Source organism: Urocampus carinirostris, chromosome 18, assembly GCF_059441175.1.
Source record: "Urocampus carinirostris isolate Australia breed hairy pipefish chromosome 18, RoL_Ucar_1.0, whole genome shotgun sequence".
Lineage (NCBI taxonomy): Eukaryota > Metazoa > Chordata > Actinopteri > Syngnathiformes > Syngnathidae > Urocampus > Urocampus carinirostris.
The window spans coordinates 10,208,668-10,231,606 of record NC_142366.1 but is presented as its reverse complement, the minus strand read 5'-3'; the positions used below and the strand labels follow the sequence as shown (position 1 = coordinate 10,231,606).

Sequence of the window (22,939 nt, the reverse complement as noted above, 5' to 3'; positions counted from 1 at the left end):
TAAACAGAGTTGCCAAAATATAACATTTAGATCAAGGGAGTGACAATAAATGAGTAAGCTTTAGTCGTATGCTTGCGTTTCGACACAGGTAGCATTTGTATTTTCCATTTGTACTGGTTACCCATCATTTGTCGGAATGTTAGGGGGTTAACAAGTTTGGCTGAACTATCTGACTGTTTTGTTGACGTTCCCGCTGTAGTGCCTTATAGTGCAGAAAATACGGTAGTCAAAATATTTGTACTATGATTCTGTTAGGCAATAAATATCATTTCTGACACAGTGTTCATAAAGTTTGATAAAATATGATACCATATTAGTTTAGGGAGTGACAAAACATGGCTTAGCTTCAATGCTTTGTCTTTAGTGACTGTTAGCATTGTATTAGCTTCTTGTTATTACTGAACCACTTAGTGTCCTATTGTAATGGTTAACCATCATTTGTTATCTCAAGATACAAGTAAATACCGTTAAGGTTTGGCCAAGAATTTTCTAGTTATTTCATGATTAATTCATAATTGAGCTTGTTTGAAATAAGTTAGCATTTTAAAAGCAACATCAGGTTCTGGTACGTATTGAGGTTGCATTCAATATACTAGTAGTTTGTCAACTTTTGCGTCAAACCATTGTGTGCGAACCTTAATTCCCAGTTTGTCAACCTTTATCAAGCTATCTACTTTACGTTTATCACTTGTGTTAGGTAGCTAGTAGCCATGATTCTTTGGGGGAAGACAATGATTTTTAGTGGTAAAATATTTCAAAAAGTACAATAGAATGCTAGCTACATTGTTACTCAACAAGTTAAGATTAAATTATCTGGATTGTAATGATTTTTTTAAGCAGCCAAACGAAAAGGTGCCAATAGAATGTGCACTGTTGGCTAATCTGTGGGGCATAAATTAGCGGCGCGGTTTCCAAGGCGAGCAGACTCCCGACCGCCGGGCAGAGTTGGTTGCCGGGCTGTTGAATGGTTGCACTTTTCACCGGGTAGACTATCCTGCCTCGCTTGGCGCCAGGAGTTAACGAAAGACTCCGTGAATCCAAGAAGGACAGGAATGTTGACAGTGAATAGGCTGTTACGTAAAAACCCTGAGAGGATGGAGGCAGGAGGTGAAAATGCCAAGTCAAACTATTCTCGTTGCATACAATGTTTTACAACAATGATATCAATGACAATAAAAACAATTCAATGCAATCCCAAATAAATGCAATATGAGGGGAAAAATGTTTTAGGATTTAAAGTATTTCTTTCAAAATATCATTTTTTGTTTGCAGTGAGAAGTGATTCCTCTTTGGACCAAATCAAGTCGAAATCTAACAGGACCAGGTTTCGATCCCACATAGTAATGCAAGGCAAGGCAAAAAAAGGCCCCTAGGCCATAGTTTAGACACCTCTGCCATTTATGACTAAGATTATACAAAAGAAGTTTCTTCCGACACAAAGGTAAAGGGATGTACAGTAGACCCCTAGGATACGGTGATCCCCGCCTTACTAAGTTTTACGGCATGGAATAACATGTTGCTCTTTACCGTATTTCCCCCACAATACAACCCCAAACGTGAACTACTTTGCATGCCCAAAAACGTTTTGTTCATAGGAAGGGATAAGTCTCTCAGATGCCTATTTGCTATTGATTGGCGTCATATAAAAGGCTGGTATGCTATAGGTTTGTGTCACTGCATCATGAAAATGCAGATATGCTTTTGGCTGAACTACCTCCCACAATACCTTTCTCTTCATTCATCCCAAAATCTCAATTACTTTAAGACTCTGGCAGTCAGCAATACAATACCCAATTTTATTGTACTGTATTTATTTGCTATGGATCCCAAGGCAAACAGTGATGCTAAAAATATGATGACCATGGATTGAAGCTTGCGATTCTCAAGAAATAAGAAGAAAGCACACGTTATTCTCTCAAAGAAGCTTGGCTGACCAATCAACAATCAGGAAAATAATAAGAAATAAGGAGGCAATTAAAGCAAGGTAATCATCCATCCATCCATTATCTGCACCACTTATCCTCAGTAGGGTCGCGGGGGTGCTGAAGCCCATCTCAGCTGTCCTCAGGCAGTGGGCAGGGGGCACCCTGAACTGGTTGCCATCCAGTCACAGGGCACACAGAGACAGACAACTCACTCGCTCAATCACACCTAGTGAATATTTGGACCGGCCAATGAACCTGACATGCATGTTTTTGGAATGTGGGAGGAAACCGGAGTGCCCGGAGGAAACCCACGCAAGCACTGGGAGAACATGCAAACTCCACACAGGGGGTTCGATCTCATGACCTCAGAACTGTGCCGCACACGCGCTAATCACTGCGCCGCCGTGCTGTCCCAAGGTAATCATTTAAAGGCAAAAAAATCCTCCTAAATAGAAGTTTTTACATCAACTTTAATTGGAATCCACAGTCTCTCCCCACCCCTCTGCATTCACCCTCTACTCCACTCGACCAGCTCAAGTCACGTCACACCAAAGGTAAGTCAAATGTCATGTATGCTTTACATTTAATCATTATGTTATTAGCATACACCGCAAGTAGTACTTACTATATATAGTTTTTCATTTACATATTTTATCTAGGGTACCGGGTGTTCAGATCGCATTAGCTAAAAACCATAGGTTTCTATCCCCCGCGAGACGGCAATTTCACATTGCAAACCCCACTTAAGAGTGGATACATATCGTATCCTGGAGTCTTCATGTAGAAATAATTGGAATTGTTTCGCTAACTTCCAGACATGATTCAGCATCGATGCGCCGTCATTAATGAACACAAACAAGGCAAAAAATACGGACAAGGCTCACCCCGAGTGACCTGACCCAGATATAAACCCAAAGCCTCCAGATGTGAACACTTGCTGGCTTCGGGATTACACGCGTGGAGTTTCACCACATGCTTTGCTAATGAGGCATCCCTAAATGACCCCTGAGATTTAACGCCCCGTCGGAGGAGGAGAAAGCAGTCAGGCGCTGTCGCGGAACTCGACATTCATTTTCGGGTTTGTGCAAAAATGCGTCACTTTTTCCATCTTTTATTGTCAATTGCAAAGTTGCAATCCCCCCCCCCAAAAAAAAAAATTCGCAAGTAATAGAAAAAAACTCAAAACATGTCCTACCATTTTAATCCAGCAGCGTCCAAGGAGTCCCGCAAAAACTCATTTTCCACCAGTTTCCACTCCGTCATGAAGCCCACGACCGTCGGCGTGGAATTGTCACATTTTTAGGTGCGACCTCCTCCTCAACAAGCCAGGAAACAGAAAAGAGAAAAAAGGAAAAACAATCAGAGGCTGCTTGTTTTTTTTTTTTGCAGGATTTATTTTGATTGGAGCTCCAGGATCATATGGGCGCAGTTCGTCTTTTAAAGGGACACAGCTTCATTAAAAAAAAGGCGTACATTCAATATATTATATGTGGGCGTTTGCATCCAGGATTTAGCGCATTTTACCAATAGCGCGAAAAGCGCTAATGACATCACAGGGGTTAACCAAGTTCACCGACAAAGAGTAAATAGTCGAGTCAAGTCATGTTTATTCAGATTCAGATTCAGATTCAGATTCAGATCTACTTTATTGTCATTCTAGTACACGTGTATACAGAACGAAATGTCGATACATCTGACCCGCACAGTTTCCTCGAATGTACAGATATAAGTAAAAGTTGTATTGTATTATGGCTACGTATAGTATTTTACCATAATGCCGATAGTGCAAGAGGAGTAGCTAACCAGATGTGCAAAATGGGCAGTCAGGTTAACAAGTCAGGTAAACAGTAACAGTAACACTCAGACATGGGGACTTGAGACTTAGTGACTTGGACTCGAGTCGACTCGAGTCGCTGTTTTTATGACTTGTGACTTGACTTGGACTTGGCAATCTAAGACTCGGGACTTGACTTGTGACTTGACTTGCCCAAGAAAAAAATACTTGGGACTTACTTGGGACTTGAAGGTGAAGACTTGAGACTTACTTGAGACTTGCACATGTGTGACTTGGTCCCATGTCTGGTAACACTGTAACAATAACGCTGTAAGTACAATAGTGCAGAGAGCAAATGTGCAAGGAGTGGAAAGCTATAAAGAACTGCCAGTAGTGCAAAAAGTCAGATTAGCAGCCGTTTAGATTTAGGTTAACTATATGTTAGATTGACCATTTAACAGTCTAATGGCCAGGGGGACTAGACTACTGCGGAACCTGGTGGTCCTGCACCGCACACTGCAGTACCTCTTCCCAGAGGCTAGCAGAGTGAACAGTCCATGATGGGGGTGAGAGGGGTCCCCGATAATGTTCTTAGCATGGGATAGGCAGCGCTTCTGGCCAATGTCCTGAATGGAAGGAAGTGTAGTCCCGATTATTTTCTCTGCTGTCCTCGTTACCCTCCTCACGCTACCCCAGTCGGTAGCGCTGCAGCCTCCACACCACACAGAGATACAGCTGGTCAGGATACTCTCTATGGTGCCCCTGTAGAATGTGATGAGGGAGGGTGGGGGCAGGTGGGCTCTCCTCATCCTCCGCAGGAAGTACAGGCGCTGCTGTGCCCTCTTAACCAGTGATGCAGTGTTCACGGACCAGGTGAGTTTGTTTGTAATGTGCACCCCTAGGAACTTGATACTGCTGACAACCTCCACAGCCTTGTTGTTGATGCAAAGTGGGGCATGGTTGGGCTGGTTTTTCCTAAAGTCAACAATGATCTCTTTAGTTTTGTCAACATTCAGGACCAGGCTGTTGTCCCTGCACCAGGCCACCAACTGCTCCACCTCCTCTCTGTAGGCCAGGTCGTTGTCGTCCCTGATGAGGCCCACCACTGTTGTGTCGTCAGCATACTTCACGATGTAGTTTGTGGCGGACCTAGGGACGCAGTCGTGTGTCATCAAGGTGAACAGCAAGGGGCTCAGGACACAGCCTTGGGGGGAGCCCGTGCTGAGGTAGATGACATCTGAGATGTGCTGACCTATTTGTATAGCCCTTAATCACAAAGAGTCTCAAAAGGCTGCACAGATCACAAATTGTTACAAACCTCAAAAAGGGTTGAAAACCGCTGCTCCAGGGTCTATTCTGTCAAATTATTGGCTTGTAGAGTTTGCATTTTCTCCTGGTGCTTGCGTGGGTTTCCTTCGGGCACTCCGCTTTCCTTCAGCATTCCAAAAACGTGCATGTCAGGTTAATTGGCTGGTCCAAATTGTCCTTGGGTGTCAATGGGCGAGCAAATTGTCTGTCCCTATGTGCCCTGCGACTGGCTGGCAACCGGTTCAGGATGTCCCCTGCCCACTGCCCGAAGATAGCTGGGATGGGCTCCAGCATCCCCGCAACCCTACTGATGATAAGCGGTGTAGATAATGGATGGATGGATGGATATTAAACAAACTACAGGGGTGGGGACCTTTCACCAGATTGTGAAAGAATCAGATGGATCATAACTGCTGTAGGGATTTATCTAGCTTTAGTTTTTGTTAGGATTGAAACAAATTATTCAAATTTGCCTCTAGGTGTTTATGCTCCACCATACACCTTTTTTTCTCTGAAGGATGCTGGAATTTCCGACACTGATAAATATTAAATTAAATTACGTTATTGGTCATAGATATCTGATACTCGCAGTATCGGGTGACGGTGTATGAAATTGCTAAACTTGTTAAAAAGCCAAAATAGTGAGAAATTTGCGTAATGTTCTGTACTTGAGAATGTCTCTCCAATCGACATAATTACGTACGGTGAGAACATTATTTTATCAATACATTGCATAGGATGTTTTAATCACATTCTAAACTTCATGTTATCAGATTTCATTATGGTACATAGTGAATTAGTACGACCGGGAACTGTCCAAAAGGGGACACGGTCGGTCCATCCATTCCAAAGTTCTGACTTACTTGAAACAAAGAATATGGAAGTCATTTTTGAGCTGGGCTTATTTGCACTACACTAACCCTAACCCAAATGGAAGAGATTTTCACTATGCGTTTGTAAAAACATTTTAAATTGGGCCCATTGACTTTCAGTGTAATTCATGTAATGCTATAGTTTCATCTACATCCTTAACGGTAGAAAAGTATAAAAACGTTTACCTTCTCTACCAATGCGTAGCGAGCGACGAGCTGCTTTCGTAGGTCGGCGATGTGATGGTCGAACCTTTTCATGTCCTTCATGAAATTCTCGTAAATGTCACTAACTATGTGAAATGACAAAATTAGTCTTGTTTTTACTCTTGGTAATACTAAACCAGAGTTGGGAACCTATGGCTCGGGAGCTATATATGGCTCTTTTCATGAGTACATATGGCTCCGAAAGAAAATGTAACTATTGCACATCTCTCTGTTGCGTTCCAAAGTCAAGTGATTTCATCCCGATTTTGGTCCATATAAAGTCGAAGCAACTTAATGCAGAAGTTTGATAAGAAACTATTTAAACTGATAAATAAAAACGCTGGCAAACGACTTTAATTGGGTGAGCAGTACAGGTGGGCGGATCCCTCACACAGCGCATGGCACTTCCTTCTCTCTCGCTCAGTGCAGTCTACACCAAAAGTGAATATGACGATATGCTTATCGTTTGCAGTCATTTGTGACATTTTTACAAAAGAACTTTGCATAAACATTGTTTTGAAACCGTTATTAAGGACAAATTTCATGGAAAAAAATTGCCTCAACACCGAAGGTGGACGACAAATTGTAAATGTCAAATTTACATTGATTTGGGACACAGGATTTGGCATTATTATCATTTCATACATTTGATTAAATCATCAAATGACACACAGTGAAATAAAATGTGTTGAAGAATTAGCTTTTGTCTAGAGAGCGTGTTTGGCAGTTTTTTTCAATTTTGCCTGAAAATATATGATGTGGCTCTCTCAATTTCTTTTTAAAACATTTTTTGCTTTAATGGCTCTTTGGGTCAAAAAGGTTCCTGACCCCTATACAAAACAAATGAACTATTTAAATTGGTACGTAAACGAATACATATAAACACTAGAACGGTTGTATACAATTATAGCCTCGCCTGCTTTGAGATGCCAAACCATTTTTGGGTGGAATTTCCCTTTTTGTCAGGGTCATTGGCACATGAGAATGGAAAAACCATGGAATAAGACTGAATCCAGACAGTGGCTAAAAGACTGTATGAGAAAGCTACAGAGTCTGCAAAACCACAATTGCTAAGTCAACTTTTTAGGGCAGTTTTCACATCTGGGGTAACCTACCAGGATGCATGTAAAATATGTCGGTGATATTCAATGATTGTTCCAGCCTGTGAGAGTGGAACATCTTTCTGGGGAAACATGATTTAACAAAACACATCCGTGGTGACCTACTTGACTGCCTGTGAAAGATTGTGGTCTTTTATAAACGCCTCCACCGTTTTTCAAGAAAAAATCCAGCCTGACCTGCCTTGGCCCAAGGGTATGGAAGACCGAACAATTAGCCTGATTTAGGTGACCGAACTTGAAACAAACCCAAATTTTCTTATTTCATTGTGAAGGCTCGAGAGAAGGGTGATTTTGACCGCCTCCTCCCACCTTCTTCAAGAGTGAGCGTGCTGCACAGATCTTCCACAAATTAAAGAAGCATAGAAGAATGAGGGGTGGATAATTAAAACAAAAAAGGTCAGCAAGCGAGAAGCCCGTCTCGGCCCAAAGCCGAATATAATGATTGATATTTTAGGCCCGGGCACACGTTCTTACATGTACTGGACAGACACTCACAAACATCAATACATGGATCCCAAATGAAAAAATCGCCGCCACCCTTACATTGCTCGCGGTTGAGAAAAATGTGACGCTATGAATTCATTTTTTACAACCACGTCAGATACATATTTTTCTATAGACCTTTATGTCATGATTGAGAAACGTTTGCAAACTGTATTGTGCATAGTTCACAGACGGCGCAGTGCCTGCGTCCTCTGGTTTGTTACAGGTTACCAAGTTCACCGAAAGGTCATTATTACGTAATTATTCTTGATTTTATCAAACTAACAAAAGAAACATAGAACACTCTTATAATTACTACATAAAAATAAATACAACAATCAAAACATAATGTTAAACTAAGGAAGGGGATTACCTCATATGCTGTACATTATCAGTTTCCTCATGTTGAGGTTTTTGAGTTTTTCCTTGCCCTCATGTTGGTTTTAGATCAGGGGATGGTGTAATAATAGTCTGAGGTTTGCAATAATCTGTGGTCTGTGCAGCCCTTTGAGACTTAGTGAAGGGCTATACAAAAAAAACATGACCTTAAAAGCTTTTGAGGTGTCAAAGCGATGCAAAATACAATTTTAACAGTCTAAAAGTGATCGTTTATATTAACTGCAATATATCAATATAGAACATTCAAAAATATTTGATTTGCCTCTGGAACACATAGATCAAAATATTTTCCCTCACACAACTATCATTAAATCTGTAATATTTTGTCATTTATACCAAACATGGTCTTTGAAAAAAAGGGTTATACATAGTATAACTTGATATAGCTTATTGTTTTCATTATAATATATTTCACCCGCAGACATAAAAATCCCAAATAATGAACTCTTAACCCCCAAAAACAAACACCCCAGGGAGCAAAATGTAAAAACTGTCTTGTATTGCCTACCCCTAACCACGAGAGGGAAGCATTGGGAATCCAAAATGTCACGAGCAACAGTACCCTTTATTGAGCAAAATCATTCTTCATAACAAAAATATGACGTATATTTTCAGTACAATAAACCAACAGTGTCACTAAACATGGCACAACATAAAACTGTAACTTCAATGCAAACAAAAGACATCAAAAACCTAATAAACATCTTCCCTTATCATATAAATGAGCTCATCTTTGCTTTTTCTGTACAGTGCATTACTCTTGATGCATTACATTCATTTCCACGCATGTCACAGTCAAAAGGCGTCAATGCCTCTTTAACATTTCATAACAGGCCTTTAATAAAAAAAAGGATGGGTTGCTGGTGGTAATTTTCATTTCTCAGCTGTAACGGCTGCTCCGGCTGCGACTCCGGCCCCTGGACGAACTGCGACTGGAAGAGCAGGAGGACCTGTGCAGTGTTTTGGGAGAGAAGAGAGGATTTTGAAAATACTACTAATAGAAATTGGAAATTTCTTAAACCTGCACGTGAAGGATAAAATGCTGAAAATATCCGTTTGAAGTAGTGAAAACCGGTGAATGAAGGAATCGTTTGGAATAAGTTGAAGGTATTGATGTGTGAGTGTGTGTGAATGGGTAAGTGTGAAGCACATTTGTAAAGCGCTTTGGGAGGTCATTGACTTGAAAAGCGATATATAAATGCAGGCCATTTACCATTTACGTGATAAATAAGAATTGAAAGATTAAACATTAAAAAACATTAACATTAAAAAAACAGAAACAAATTAATCGTATGAAAAAGTACTAAGAAGTATTAAAGCGCACTGGTAATTCAAAAAAAGTAATAAAAGGTATTGACAAAATACTGAAAAGTACCAAAAATTACAGAAAAGTAAAAAAAAAATGAATAAAAAAGTATAAACATGATTGAAGAGTATGAAAAAGTAATGAAGGTAAAGCAAAAGGACTTAGGTGTAAAAAAAAAATCACTAAACAAAGACAAGGAATACATAAAAAAAGGTCTAAATGGTTTTGAAAAAGATCTGAAAAGTACATAATACGTACGGAAAAAGTACTGGAAAGTAGAACGATTATTGAAAAGTACAAAATAATATAAAAAGTACTGTATATAGTAATCAAATTATAAAAAGTATCGTAAAGTACTAGTAAATACTAATGAAACTGAAAGTTACTGTATTAATAAGTATGAAATTGTACTGGTAATATGCAAACTTCTAAAAGGCATGAAAATACACAAAGAACCTAAAAGTACTTAAGATACTATATTTTCCATACATAAGGCGCTACAGTAGGAACGTCAACAAAACAGTCAGATAGTTCAGTCAAACTTATCAACCCCTTAATATTCCGAAGGCCCGCAAGGAAGCAAATACGTGTGTCATACACGTACGGGCACTGTGTCTGTATGGTGCACGCAATCACTCAAATACGTCATTCTACATATCATTAGGAAGGTTGAACTCTTGGGATTCAGGAAATGCCAACAATTTATTTGTATCCACGCAATAATGCCAACAAATAAAAGAAAAAAAATCCGCCGAGAAGCATCTCTGTATCGATGGACGTTTCTTATTGCTAGCTGTCTGTTTAGCCCTATAATTACGGTTTACAAATACAGACTACAGTAGTAAAAAAAAGCTTTCTCCAGGCTATAGAGCAACCAAACTTGTGATTCACGTCTTTTTCGGCCAATCGCAGGCTTTATTTTACCCCGCTTAAGCCTATACGAGCCTGTAAAAGCTTAAATGGACCCGCCTACTTTACCTCCGAATAACTTTAGCAAATTGTGTCCGATTCAATTGATAATTGACACATTGGTAAGGAAATGAAGCGCCGGTATATAGATCCCAGCATAAACCGCTGACAACTTGACTTCGTTGTGAGACCTTGCGACTCAATACTGATCCATATGTAAGGCGCACTGTATTATAAGGCGCATGACCGACTTAAAGGCTTTTAGCTGCGCCTTATAGTCGTGAATAGACAGTATATGAAAAAGTGCTGAAAAGTACTAAAAATTGCAAAAAATACTTAAAAGTATGGAAAAAATATTACAAAGTATTAAAACGATTAAAGAGTATGAAAAAGTAATAAAGGTAAAGCACTAAAAAGGTATGAATAAATATTGAAACGTACAAAAAAGTACTGTAAACACACCAAAAGGTAGTGAAAATTTACTGGAAAGTATCAGAAATAACAGAGAAGTCTCGGTCTTCACACTAAAAATTGTATTTTCAGAGTTCCGATGATCAAGTTCTACTCCAGTTTTCTTACCGAGATCTTCGGTCCGAACTTCGATAGCTTCGGCTTCTACGTCGGCCTCTTCGCCGGCTTCCGCTTCGACTCCGACTGGAATAACTGTCTGAAGAGGCCGATCTGAACAGAAAAGATGCAAAGTCAAATTATATTCCGGACTAAATGTAACAATAGTATTGCCATTCTTTACTCTCACACCAGTACTGTTCTTGTATTTCCATGAGAAACATTTTCTGGACTAGAAGTTTCTCCATAGTATAAGTCGCACCACCCAAAAAATACATCATTAAGGAGGAAAAATTTGGGGGGCAAGTGTATTTGATAAAAAAAAAAAAAAAAAAACACCATAACATGCAGGACATCTTAAAAGACAATTTGAATCAAAAACAAAATGGAGTACACGGTATGTTACGTGTATATCTTAGACACGCTCGAGTTTAGTACGTCAGTAACGACGAAACATATCAAGAGTTATTCAGATAAATATCATCAAGAATATGCTTAACAAATGATCACCTTCACTCCAAATCACTAGATCCAATCAAATCTTTATCCCCGGTGTCATTTTTACCGGTAAACAACTCCTCCAATTCGGGACGATAAGCCACTTCCTTCTTCCAGCTTTGAAAAATGTCCACACGCAACAGGGAAAGGTTAAAATTATCAACTAATATATTACTGGTAATAAAAAAGGGAAAACTAAAATGATATAATGTGTAAATGATTTAGCAGACACGTCTCTTCGGAGTTTAATAGGAAAATAACTGCGACTTGTAGTCCGGAAAATACGGTAATAAATGGAGAAGGGAAATACCTGGATCTCCTGCGGTAATTATGGGAGCGACTTCTCGTGTGACTTCGACTATACGTCCGGCTGGGGTGAAGGTGAGAATACGTACAATTTGAGAAAAACGGTACCTGGATACCAAATGAAATCAGTACGTACCTGCGGCTTCTGTAACTTCCGTAAGTGCTGCTGCGAGAACGACCTCGCCCGCGTCTCCGTCGACTCCTGCTACGACTTCTAGGAGTGAGAAAAGCAGTTCCTCATCAATATCACATTTTTTAAACATGATCGCAAAGGAAAAAGGCTGACAGATCAAAACAGAAAAAGCAGCTAGTGCAGTGATTTCTCAACTGGGGGGGTCGGGACCCAAGAGTGGGTCGCGGAACCATTTTCAGCAAGTGGCTGGAATTTTCCTTGGCAAAATATAAAAGAAAAAAAAACAGAGGGTCAATTACTCTCCTTAACAGTAGATGGCGATGATGCCTTGCTCGCTCTGTTCTATTCATTTGAGAAGGACCACATCTCATTTAATTGTGATTTTGTTGGTTTTATTCCTTCCTAATGATGGGCCCCAAGAATGTTGGCGATAAGGGTAAGAAACATTAGAAAAAAAGTTATATACTATACTTTATCTGCCTTAAACAGCACAGGGCTTTCCTTGGATAAATTTAAGAAGTAGAAATATTTTCCTCATTTGGGTCGCAGCTTGTCATTAGGGTGGAATGGTGGGTCCTGGAGTCAGACCAGTTGAAAACCATTGATCTAGGGTAGTGGTCTGCAACCTATCCGAAAATATTCTCGTAGCCATTTGTAACATTGGTAATAATAACAAGATAATAATGATGATAATAAATAGCCTAAGTCCACTGTGTAGTCACTAGACCATTAGGGATCTAGATAATATAGGAAAAAGCATTAATCTCTTAATCACACATACTAAAACAATATTTAGGCTGAACTCTTCCCCATAATGTCCCATTACTTGGTTTATACAAACTGGCACTGTGAATAATAATAGTGTAATGATGTTTTGGGCTAGCAAATAATGAGGTTAAAAAATGTTGTTTTAATTTTTGAAAAAACATTGTACAGTTATCCCTCGATTTGTACTGTTAAGCCGTTCAATAACAACCAGTATTAAGTGAATTTCCACTAACATTGAAATGTGTACTATAGTCTAACACAAGGAAACGGTTTAGTTTGCCTCATCCTGGATAGTTTTCAACAAAACACTGGTAAAACGAAGACCAATAATACTTGCAAACTCACGCCTAAATTCTAAAAAGGCTTCATGTGTATTGTTTGATTTCAGTTATATTTTCTGTCCCCACGGTGAAAACGTCACACTTGTATTAATCCATATATAGTGGATGCCACAGTTGTCTATCCATATATAGTGTAAGTCCATCCTTAAGGCAAGCCATAAACCTTGTAATCAGACAGAAAAGCATTTAAGCACACTCTTGAAGCGAGAGCAAAAAAAGCACAGGTTTTTGTTTATTTTCACGGGTGACATGAATGAAATCGAAAGTTAAATGTGGAAATGTCTATTTTTTTAATGACATCACTTGTCACGATCAGAATGCTTATCATTTTTTACTGGACATGAAAACAATTCACTTGAATTGTTCCAATCAGCGCCCAGGAAAGAGAAGTCAGTTCTCCGATTGGTTACTGTAATTAAACAGTAATGTCACAATTCCAAAATGTACGCAAAAATCTCGAACTAATAATATAAAAAAATCTGTGATGCACAGAGGATGCAAAAGCTGAACCCGATATGGCGATGGAACATTGTACAATATTTGCTCCCAATTGCTCTTTGCAAAGTTTCAATTCTGACCTGGACGAGTAGCTGGAACTCCGAGAACGGCTCCTCGACCTGCTGTAGGACTGCGACCAGTCCCTGGTACGGGACCGTTTACTTGAGGCCGAGCGAGAGTGTCGAGTGGCCGAGCGTGACTTCCTCTGTGATTGGTCACTGGTTTCTCCCTCCGAGGCAGAGCTTTCCTCGCCGGAACTCTCCTGGTTCCTGGGCCTCCTGTTGAGCCGGACAGTCTTTCGGACCTCGTCGAAAAGTGAACCCGGCCGGACCCGGTTCTGGCTCTTGATCTCCATCCGAACGCCCTGAGGGCCGGACATCTGGTTCTGCTGAACGTGCACGTGCCGGGCCATGGGTTGCCCTGTGTTAACGTTCTGAAATGAAGTCAGTCCTTTTAAGGGTTTCCATTTGAAATTGATGACATTTGTACTTGGGTTTTCTGTATCCGTGGTGGCTTGAGAGGATTGCTCTAGACTTGGCTGCTGTGAAAGGTCACCTTTACCTGCCTTATTGGGCACATGTGAGGCATTTCTTGGGTTTGTTTCAGACACATCTGCAGCCTCAACTGCGGTTTCAGCTTCATGGTCAGGTGTACAGATATCCATATCATCCGTAGAGTTCTCTTTGATACAGTTTTCTTTCGCTGGCAGATGAGAATGCTCAGCTGTTTTGGCATTTTTACTGTTAGGTTCGTCCACCCTGAGCAAAACTCGGTTTTCCTCTCTATTCTTGTTGGAAGAGTTTTGGTCTTTGTCCCTCTTCACCAGGGCAGTGTTTGGGCTGCGTGTCTCCCTATTCGTGTCGTCGTCGTCCTCCTCCTCACCGAACTCCAAAGGCGGCTGCCAGTGGAAAGTCTCCTTCAGCTTTTGGCGTTTCTTTTTAAGTCTCTTGCTTTTGTCCTTAGAGTGATGGGATCCGCTTTTGCCATCTCTTCTATTCTTGTGCTTGCGTTTCCGCTTGGACTTCCTCTTGCTCTTACGCTTCTCTGGCTCAGCAGCCTTTTTCTGGCTGGGAACCGCTGAAACGGTCTCTGTAACCAATTTCTCGGTTTCGTGTTCTGATTCTGAACTCGCCTCGCCTTCCTCTTTTTCAGATAGCGCCACTGCCGTAATGTTTTCAGGATCGCTATCAGAATTCCACCCTGTTACACCAGAACTTTTCTTGCCAAGCTCGGGACCAGACTGTTTGTGATTCTTCGAAAGGAAATCAGTGTTGCTTTGACTCCCCTTATCGCTGTCACTGTCCCATCCTGATTTGTTATTAAAGCTATCTACCTGCATTGAACTGCAATTATTTGTCTCTTCCTCTAAAGTTCCCCTTTGCACTTTACTTCCTATTGAGACAGCTTTATCCGGACTTGTCTCAGCAATTGATTTTTTGTCATCTAATTCCTCCTGAGCAGGAGCAGCTGAAATGTACTTTTTTATTTTCCTGACCGTCTTGTGAGAACCATAATATTTTTTCCTATCTTTGTCAGGGGATTTATTCTTCTCTGATTGTGCGTCTGATCCGCTGCTTTGACAGGATCTGGAGCTGGACCGGCTGACACTCCGACTTCTTGAAAGGCTGTATGACTTACTTCTGGATGACTTGCGAGGGGAGTGTTGAGTAACATGCTTTTCTCTTTCCGAATCAACTGGCACACTTATTTCCTGCGCTAAACCCGATGGCTTCTCCAAGGCGGCATGTTCTATAGAAGCAATGTTTACTGATGTAGTTTGGGCCTTGCTACTCAGAGGATGTATGTAAGATGGCTTCCAAGGTTTCTGACCGGGCTTCCAGCGGGACGGAGGTGGGCTGTCGCTGAGCGGGATCACAGGAACGCTTTCTGGGGCAGCGACAGTTGGCATCTTGGAAGGTGTGATTTTGCTATCGGAAATATTTCCTGGTACATGGATAGAGGTGTCTGCTTTAGACTTGGCAGTTTTCAGCTTTCTTGGAGATTTTGACAAACTCCTCTTTCTGTTAGGCGTGAACGACCTGGACCTGCTTCTGGACCTTGATCGGGAATAAGAGTAGGAACGAGAATGACCCGGGGAGCGGCTCCTTGAGCGAGACAGGCTTCTAGAACGAGAATAAGAAGTGGGCCTTGAATAAGACCTCGCTCGAGATCTGGATCGAGAGTAAGATCGGGAGATAGAGGACCGCCTTCTCCTGTGACGCCGACTTGAAGAGGAACGAGACGTCCTGACATTGGACATTCTTGAAGAGAGTGACCGTTCTCCCTCTGATGCAATATTTTCATTTTTGTTTTTGGAGGTGCTTTTTTTCGAATGTTTACGCTTTTTGCTCTTTTTCTTGCGTTTGGCTCTTTTTTTCTCTTTTTTGACAGGAGGCGTCGGGCTGGATCGCACAGAGCTCCGGCCTGAAGACCGTTGGGAGGACTTGGACCACGGAGATGCACTTCTGTTGTCCCATCTGTAGAAATAGCAGCTTATTAAGTCTATGAGGTCACAAACATGCCAAAAGTATGCCATAATTTTACGAGCGTATCCTACTGGTCCCCTTTGGTCCATCTCTCAACACTCGAAGGCTGATAGGTTTTTGTACGCATCATCTCCTCCTTCCAGTGCGGGGGAGTTTCACTGCTACCACGCTCACCCACTGACGCTGATCGAGATTTCGACTTTGTGGGTGTGTGGTACCTCTGAATACAGATGGACAGTTTAATGTGTAAGTTGATAGAAACATATACCTCTTTTTCACGACCCTTAGGCGCACATTTGAGTCGGATTTTCTTCAAATAGTGAGGCGTGCCCTTGTGTCATGTAATTCAACGGACGTAGCTACAGACACGATGAGGCTGTAAAGAGTGAAGTGTAGGCGTCACTGCTAAAACGTGACTTCTGGGTGTGTATATAAGGCTGTGTTTCGCACTGCAGAGCTTAATGGTCATTTCTTATTTTTGGGTGAAACATGATGTTTTTGTGAGATTGTTCAAATTTCTAACTAAATGCCACTTCAATGTGTCTTCTATGCAAACACCATCATGCACATCGCTCGTGCAGGAGAGGACACATGACATCACACACAATAAATTGTTTGCAGAAGTTGTCATGGATGCCTACACCGTAGCGTATTGTGCTACCGGAGGCTGAACAGAGTTTTTACAAAAATCCGAAACCACACTTTCCTTCCATTGAATGCTTTCTGTGTTTTAGTTCCCCTGCAAAATCTGACTTCCATTCAAGTGAAGGCGTACAATGATTCCAATCGAACTTGTGTTGTGATCGTAGTCTGTTTAATGTTTTGTTTAAGAAATATTGATTGGCGTGATTAAAAAAAAAAAAAAAACAACAACCCAAAAAAACGATTGCAGTCTATATACTGAGTTAATCAAAACATGCAAACATCACCAACACTGCAGTGCTGAAAAGCATAGCTTATGCAAAGAGTCCAATTATGCAAGGGAGTTGGATTTAGGGTACAACAGGAGGCGCAACAGAGGGCACTCACCCTCAATTGGGCAGTGCGGCTTGAGTATTTGTTAAATAGAGAAATAGAACCAGATAAGGAGACTGTGCCTTTTAACACGTTGCACCCTTTGGTCGGGAAAATACGGTATATATTTTTCTAAACGAGCCATAACATACAATTGTTCCTCTGCCTCTGATAATCCGTCCAGACTTGGACACTGCTGGTTTTGGCTCAACTTCAGGAGTGGATTCTAGTTTCTCCACTCTAGAGGAAAAAAAAATATGGAAATAACACTTAATTTCATAGATAGCAATTTGAAAAAAAAAAAAAAAAAAATCAAAATTCACTGACATCTTGACTTGGCTTTCTTTGGCTGGTTTGTCCTGCCGCAGCAGGAAATGGTTCTCTGGAACAGGCGGAATCTCCTCTGGTCGGACGACCGGCTTCTCCCGCTTCCCTCCGTTGTCCATGTAACCTTCCTGGACACCATCTTCTCCTTCTCCTTGTCTGTGGGAGCTACAAGGCAAATTAATTTAATGCAACTTCAAACTGTGATTTGTTTTAAAGAGGGCACGTTATCACCTTTGTTTCGAAGACTCAAGGTCGACATTCTTCTCTAGGTTGGACAACCTCCTCCGCTTTTTGGACCGTTTATTTTTTAAGTGTCTCTTGTGCTTGTGATGTCTGGATTTTTCAAAGTCACTCTCAGACTCCGCAAGAGAAGAACTTAGAGATGATGAGTCTGACGAGTTGGAGGAAGATCCAGCAGAATGTGAATCCCTAATCCTTTTGCCTTCCAGAACTGAAAAACAAAGAGTGGCTGACCTAATATTATAATTTTAGAAACTGGAATACTACCAGAAAACACTATGATCAGTTAACGTGAGTTGGCAACTACTACTTATATACTAAGAGTGCCATGATCGAGTTTTGATATTGAATTAAGCAAGGAATCAAATCATTTTAGGAAGTCCGACTTACTGTCATTTGCTGATTTAATGATCAGCTGCCCGCAGTCCACCACTCTGACATCAGCATACGGCCGGCTCGCAGAATCGGTCTTCAGCCCCTCGATCTTCTTAATCACCTCAAAGCCAGAGATGACCAGGCCAAAGACGACATGGACTCTGAAGTACGCAGGAAGGGAAGGGCAATTATTACAAGAGTCCTAAAATCAGAACGCAAGAAAAGAGGACAGCATACCCATCAAGATGAGGCGCTGTCTTGGTCGTGCTACACCCAACAAGGAGCGTTGATTGATGGCGAAAACGAGACCGTAAAAAAGAGAAAAGGAGACAATTATAAGGACAAAAAGGGAAGATTGATTGATTTTGGTCTTATTTTACAATGGGAAAAGATAACAGACCTTCTCTTCTGCTTAAGGAGTTTTGATTATAATTCTATGTTGAGGTTTTGTAAACAAACCTTCACATAAAGCTTCAGTTTTTGCAGCTTTCAATGCAAATCAGATTCATCAATTTTGGTTTAATTTTGGCAATTTTTATTCCATCGTTTAGCCTGTGGTGGTTCCCCTGCAATAGGTCACCTTCAGCCATTTGTGACTACTCTTTAAATCCAAAGCAAACACTGCAAAATTTTTGTCAATACAAACTACTAAAAGAGAACAGTCATGAGAGAAAAGAGAGAGAAGCACAGCCTTGGAGACACATTACCTTGGAAGGGCAGGATGCTAGAGTTTCTGTAAATTTTACACAAAAAACGGCAAGAGAAGAAATGTAACACATTTGTGGGTGAAAAAAAAGGTTTGAATCGATGTTTCTCTGTTCTATCAATTCTAAACTACACATAGAGGATTGGGTGCGGGCTGTCGAATGCCCAAGCAGGTTAAAGGACAAAACAGCATATGTGGAACTTATTCAAAAACAATGATAACACTGTGCTATTAATTCTTTAGTGTAAAAGTTATTTTTTTTCTATTTATGTTCAAAGAAGGACGCTCACATAAAGAACTGGGAACCATTTGTGTCTTTCCCGCGATTGGCCATGGACAGCAGGAAGGCTCGGTCGTGTTTGAGGGTGAGATTCTCATCTGTGGGATAGAGAAAAACAAGGATGGGGTGGAAGGGGGACGGCGTGTGAGGCGAACAATCTAGCAAAGTGCGCCGATATAACTATTGAGGTAAAGACACAGATCAAACCTAGTGATCACCTCATTGATGGGCCCTTCCTAAAAGATATATATTTTAAATTGTTCTAGGTAGTTTCAAAATAAACAACTTTAAAAAAAACAGAGGGAACATATAAGTAATTTCAATACCTTAGGAAAAAAAAAATCATACAATTATCAATGGTGGATGACTAAAAATAGTACCGAGTGTGGTAATGGCAACCTTGGAAAGGAAATTGCAGCTTTTAATCAAACAAAAAAAAATAAGAAATGTGAGCTGGCTGCGACATTAAGAAAGGGCAGCTGTGCAGGGACAGGCAAGATCCCCTATTATACCCGCTCGCAGTAAAAATAAGTTTGAGGGCAAGAGGTGCTGGTGTTGGGGGGGAGATAGTGTGGGCATGTGTACATGGGCTTACCTTTTCATTTTTGCATAAGACCCCTCTACAAATAAAAGAATAATGGTGGAAAATTTTAGGCAAAAGGAGTGAAAAAAGCGAAGGCCGAACCTCCATGCTGAATTTGCTCATAATAAGCCCATTACAGTTGACGATTCACTACACTTTATATGAGAGGCGGCGACATGAAGGTCATTGAGGGAACTAATGTACACTGTCATAAGTAGATTAGGACATAACACTTATTAACCCATTCATTGCCATAACATATAAATATGTTGTCAGAAGCATTGTCATAGAGTGGCAAAACGTAAAAGCGGTTTTGTTTTTTTGTTTTATTTTAACCTCTTAACATTCCTGTAAAATTTGCCTATAATCTCAATCAAGACGTACCAACAATAAATTTAAGGCTGTTCTTGAACAATTTGAAGATTATGGACAGTTTTGGTCTCTTTTGAAAGTTAACACTCTGAGGTTTTGTCCCAAATTGAAATAACCACTGCAAGTGCTACTAACGTTGAGTTATCAGAGTTGAAAAGCACTAAAATAGAAGGACTTTATTCTCGCCTCATTTTTTTTAATCGCATGTCTGCAGATGGCTGGAAAACAGGTGAGACAATAGCTTGAAGCCTTACCTAGTATCTTGTCAAATTTGATCACAATCTAAAAAAACTAAACATTGTATTTTACACACTGTTCTAAGGGTAGAATTAGGAGTGTTCAAAAGTTTAAAGAAGACCAGTTTACAGCTATAAAAACTACCAAAAGAAATTCGTTCCTGCACATCTATCAATTTAAGAAGTGTTAATTTATTAGTCAATTTACTGCTGGTAGTATTTTTTAGTTCAGTTTGAAAAACCGATTATTTACAGAAAAAAAACAAGTTTCAGCTCTTGAATTTTGTTCTTTTAGTCAAAATGGAACAGCAAAATTAAATTCCATGCAAAACATAGGGCAACCAATCAAGAATATCAAATATATATATATTATGTCCCCGGGCTTGTTTTTGACCAGTAGTGTACATAAAATATTCGCCAAATAAAATGCACGACTCCCAACATCAGAATAGCCATATATTAGCATTTAAACATTTTTTAATCAAAAATGAAACATTCGAAGAAGATAAATCTTGGATTTTTAGATCATTTAATTTCAATTTACCTTCAAAGTAGCCACCATAAATTGACTCCCCTCCTCTTCCAGTACCTGTAAAGTAGTGGCATGTTTCAGACTGAAGTTTTGGAAAAACTTAAATGACTAATTCTGACATTTTGAAAACATTTGGCATTGTCGTCACCTTCGGTGAAGTCGCCGCCCTGGATCATAAAGTTCTTTACCACTCTGTGAAATGTGGAGCCTTTGTAGCACAGCTTTTTCCCTGTTATTTTGCCAGCTCCCCTTTCACCTGAGAGGACAAAGGGAACACTGTCCACTGTATCTAAGGAAAGATCTCACCCTACAGGTATTCCGTATAAAAAAAGATTAAAGGAGTGGTTGTTCAAGATGTAGTTGTTTGCACTGGTGTTTTGTATTAAAAGTATGATCAAACACTATAGACTAAGCAACCAATTAGTTTTCACAAAAATCTTCATGCAAGAATCGACACTTAACTTAACAAATACCAGCCAATTAAAATGGATCATTGACGTTGACCCCCTCATTGGGAGTAATTGAGAGAAATAAAACCTTACTGAGTCAGTTTGAAAATAAGTCTCTTACTCTTATATAAGGAAAACAGATATAATTGACTCACCAGTGCACAAACAGAGAAAGTTTTTGCTAGTCCTGGGGCAAATGTCAGAAAAAAGTTGAAAGACAATTCGGCCAACTGTCAAGAAAAGAAAAATAAGAGGACACTTTTTTTTCAAACATGTAAACGTTAACATTCAAGTGGGACTTAAGAGTCTAAAACATTTACCTGGCTCTCGATTGAGCTCCACGTCAAAGTAACACTGAGGCCGATCTTTCACCCCCATTGTGGTCAGAGTATCGGTGACCTAAATTGAAAAAAAACAAAACAAAAAAAACACAGAAAGTATAAATGCGCTTGAGTGCATTTGCCTGTGTGAGTAATGAGAAAAGCCTAGAGCATAAACGATGATACTGTTTGTAAGTTAGAAGAGGGATAATGATGCAAATAATGGGGCTGAGTGTTTCGTTTTTTTTTTAACCCTGAACAGTGCACACTGAGTACAAATCCCTCCCACCTTAGAGAGATCATCCTTTATGCTGCAACGTGTGATGCAAGTTATCAAAATCAGTCCATAAACTATAAACAACCTGTAACATCTCTCCTTTGAAACATGCAAAAAACCTTTTTCAAAATAGCAGGAAATTGTTTAGCTGTGTGTCCACCTGTCGACATGCACACAATAGAATAGGAGCTTCTTACTGATGTCACATTAATCACAATTCTTTACATGATCATCAACACAGCCCAGAAAATGATCAGTTGCTCTCTGCCTAGTGTGGAGGACATTTTCAGCTCAGCTACTGCTGCAAAACCAGCAACATAATTAAGGACCCCTCTTACCCAGAGGCCACCATTTCTATAACCAGCTGCCCCAAGCAGATGTACAAGTCCCTTAAAACGAAGACTGACAGGATAAGTAACAGTTTCTTCCCTACAGACATTAATGCCCTAAAAATGAGCTCAAAACTGGAAAATATCTTGCTTATGTATAGGAATACATTTTCAAATCGTTTTCAATACGTTGCAGACAAATATTAAAAACTATTTTTATGATAAACGTACAACCTAAAGCCATTTTACAAGCACTACCTTGGAAATATTCCCCACGCATCCTTGTATATTCTGAAAGCTATTTTTCTCTCCTGTAGAGTATTTTATTACATGTTTAAACTGATGTACCACGTATAATCTCGTTGTTAACAATACACACAACGTTGTAATCAGTGACAATTATAAGATCATTTTAATTATAAGTAGGTTGATATCAGCATTTAAGTATTTTGTAGCAAATTATAGTTCCACTGATGTTTTGAACTTTTTCTTTCAGGTATGCTTTTGGGCCATGAATATAAATACCGATTGTAACTTGAACACATTCCGTTTTCTTAATAATAGAAATCATGACGGCTCCATTTAAGGGCACGTCTGGAGATTGCCAAGACAAAACAACCAAACGTTGCATTTTATTTTACTACATCAGCATTGTAAAAACGGTGAAGCGAAATACACAAGTATTGACCGAATGAGAATGCTATTCGAGCTAAGGCTAATCGTCAGTTCAATGCAAAGGCTACGCTAACCAATGCTAAGCCTGGTATTTATATTAGTAAAAGAGAATGACATCGTAAACCAGACATTTCAAAGATTCTAAATGTCTAAAAAGTATCTTACAAACCTGTACAGCACTTGTTTGTTGAATTATCAGCTATTGTCACCGAATGATGAAGCTAATGCTAACTCGTTAGCAGTGGGAGGTTTACATCTCAGAAGCTTCCGGTTACAGTCAAAGAGTTTCGAGATTATGTCCCTCACGACTTGCCGTCGTGGGTATT

General features: G+C 40.1%; 2 protein-coding genes across 5 annotated transcripts in view; both read right to left on the bottom strand.

Annotated features, from left to right (window-relative positions):
• Window positions 1–3,270, bottom strand: part of zbtb47b (zinc finger and BTB domain containing 47b) — a 29,137-nt gene extending 25,867 nt beyond the window's left edge. Inside the window, exon 1 of the mRNA XM_088322523.1 lies at window positions 3,121–3,270. Coding sequence (XP_088178649.1) covers window positions 3,121–3,123 — 3 coding nt within the window. The 5' untranslated portion in view covers window positions 3,124–3,270. The remainder of the gene's footprint in view (window positions 1–3,120) is intronic.
• Window positions 3,271–8,632: 5,362 nt separating this feature from the next.
• nktr (natural killer cell triggering receptor) lies at window positions 8,633–22,922 on the bottom strand. Of its 4 annotated transcripts, XM_088321866.1 has the most exons (17): window positions 22,783–22,922; window positions 21,333–21,411; window positions 21,168–21,242; window positions 20,712–20,819; window positions 20,576–20,620; window positions 18,851–18,938; window positions 18,092–18,121; window positions 17,870–18,015; window positions 17,471–17,690; window positions 17,240–17,404; window positions 17,065–17,152; window positions 15,970–16,118; window positions 13,493–15,889; window positions 11,809–11,886; window positions 11,677–11,736; window positions 10,881–10,982; window positions 8,633–9,036 (listed from the first exon to the last, which is right to left on the bottom strand). In XM_088321866.1, exons 2-17 carry the CDS (start codon window positions 21,388–21,390, stop codon window positions 8,967–8,969), a joined length of 3,879 nt encoding a protein of 1,292 aa, XP_088177992.1. In that variant the 5' UTR covers window positions 21,391–21,411; window positions 22,783–22,922; the 3' UTR covers window positions 8,633–8,966. The 4 variants fall into 4 exon arrangements, with proteins under 4 accessions (XP_088177992.1, XP_088177993.1, XP_088177995.1 ...); XM_088321867.1 differs by lacking the exon at window positions 11,677–11,736; XM_088321869.1 differs by lacking the exons at window positions 21,168–21,242; window positions 21,333–21,411; window positions 22,783–22,922 and adding an exon at window positions 19,436–19,460 and having other exon boundaries at window positions 20,712–20,770.
• Between the last annotated feature and the right edge of the window lie 17 nt (window positions 22,923–22,939).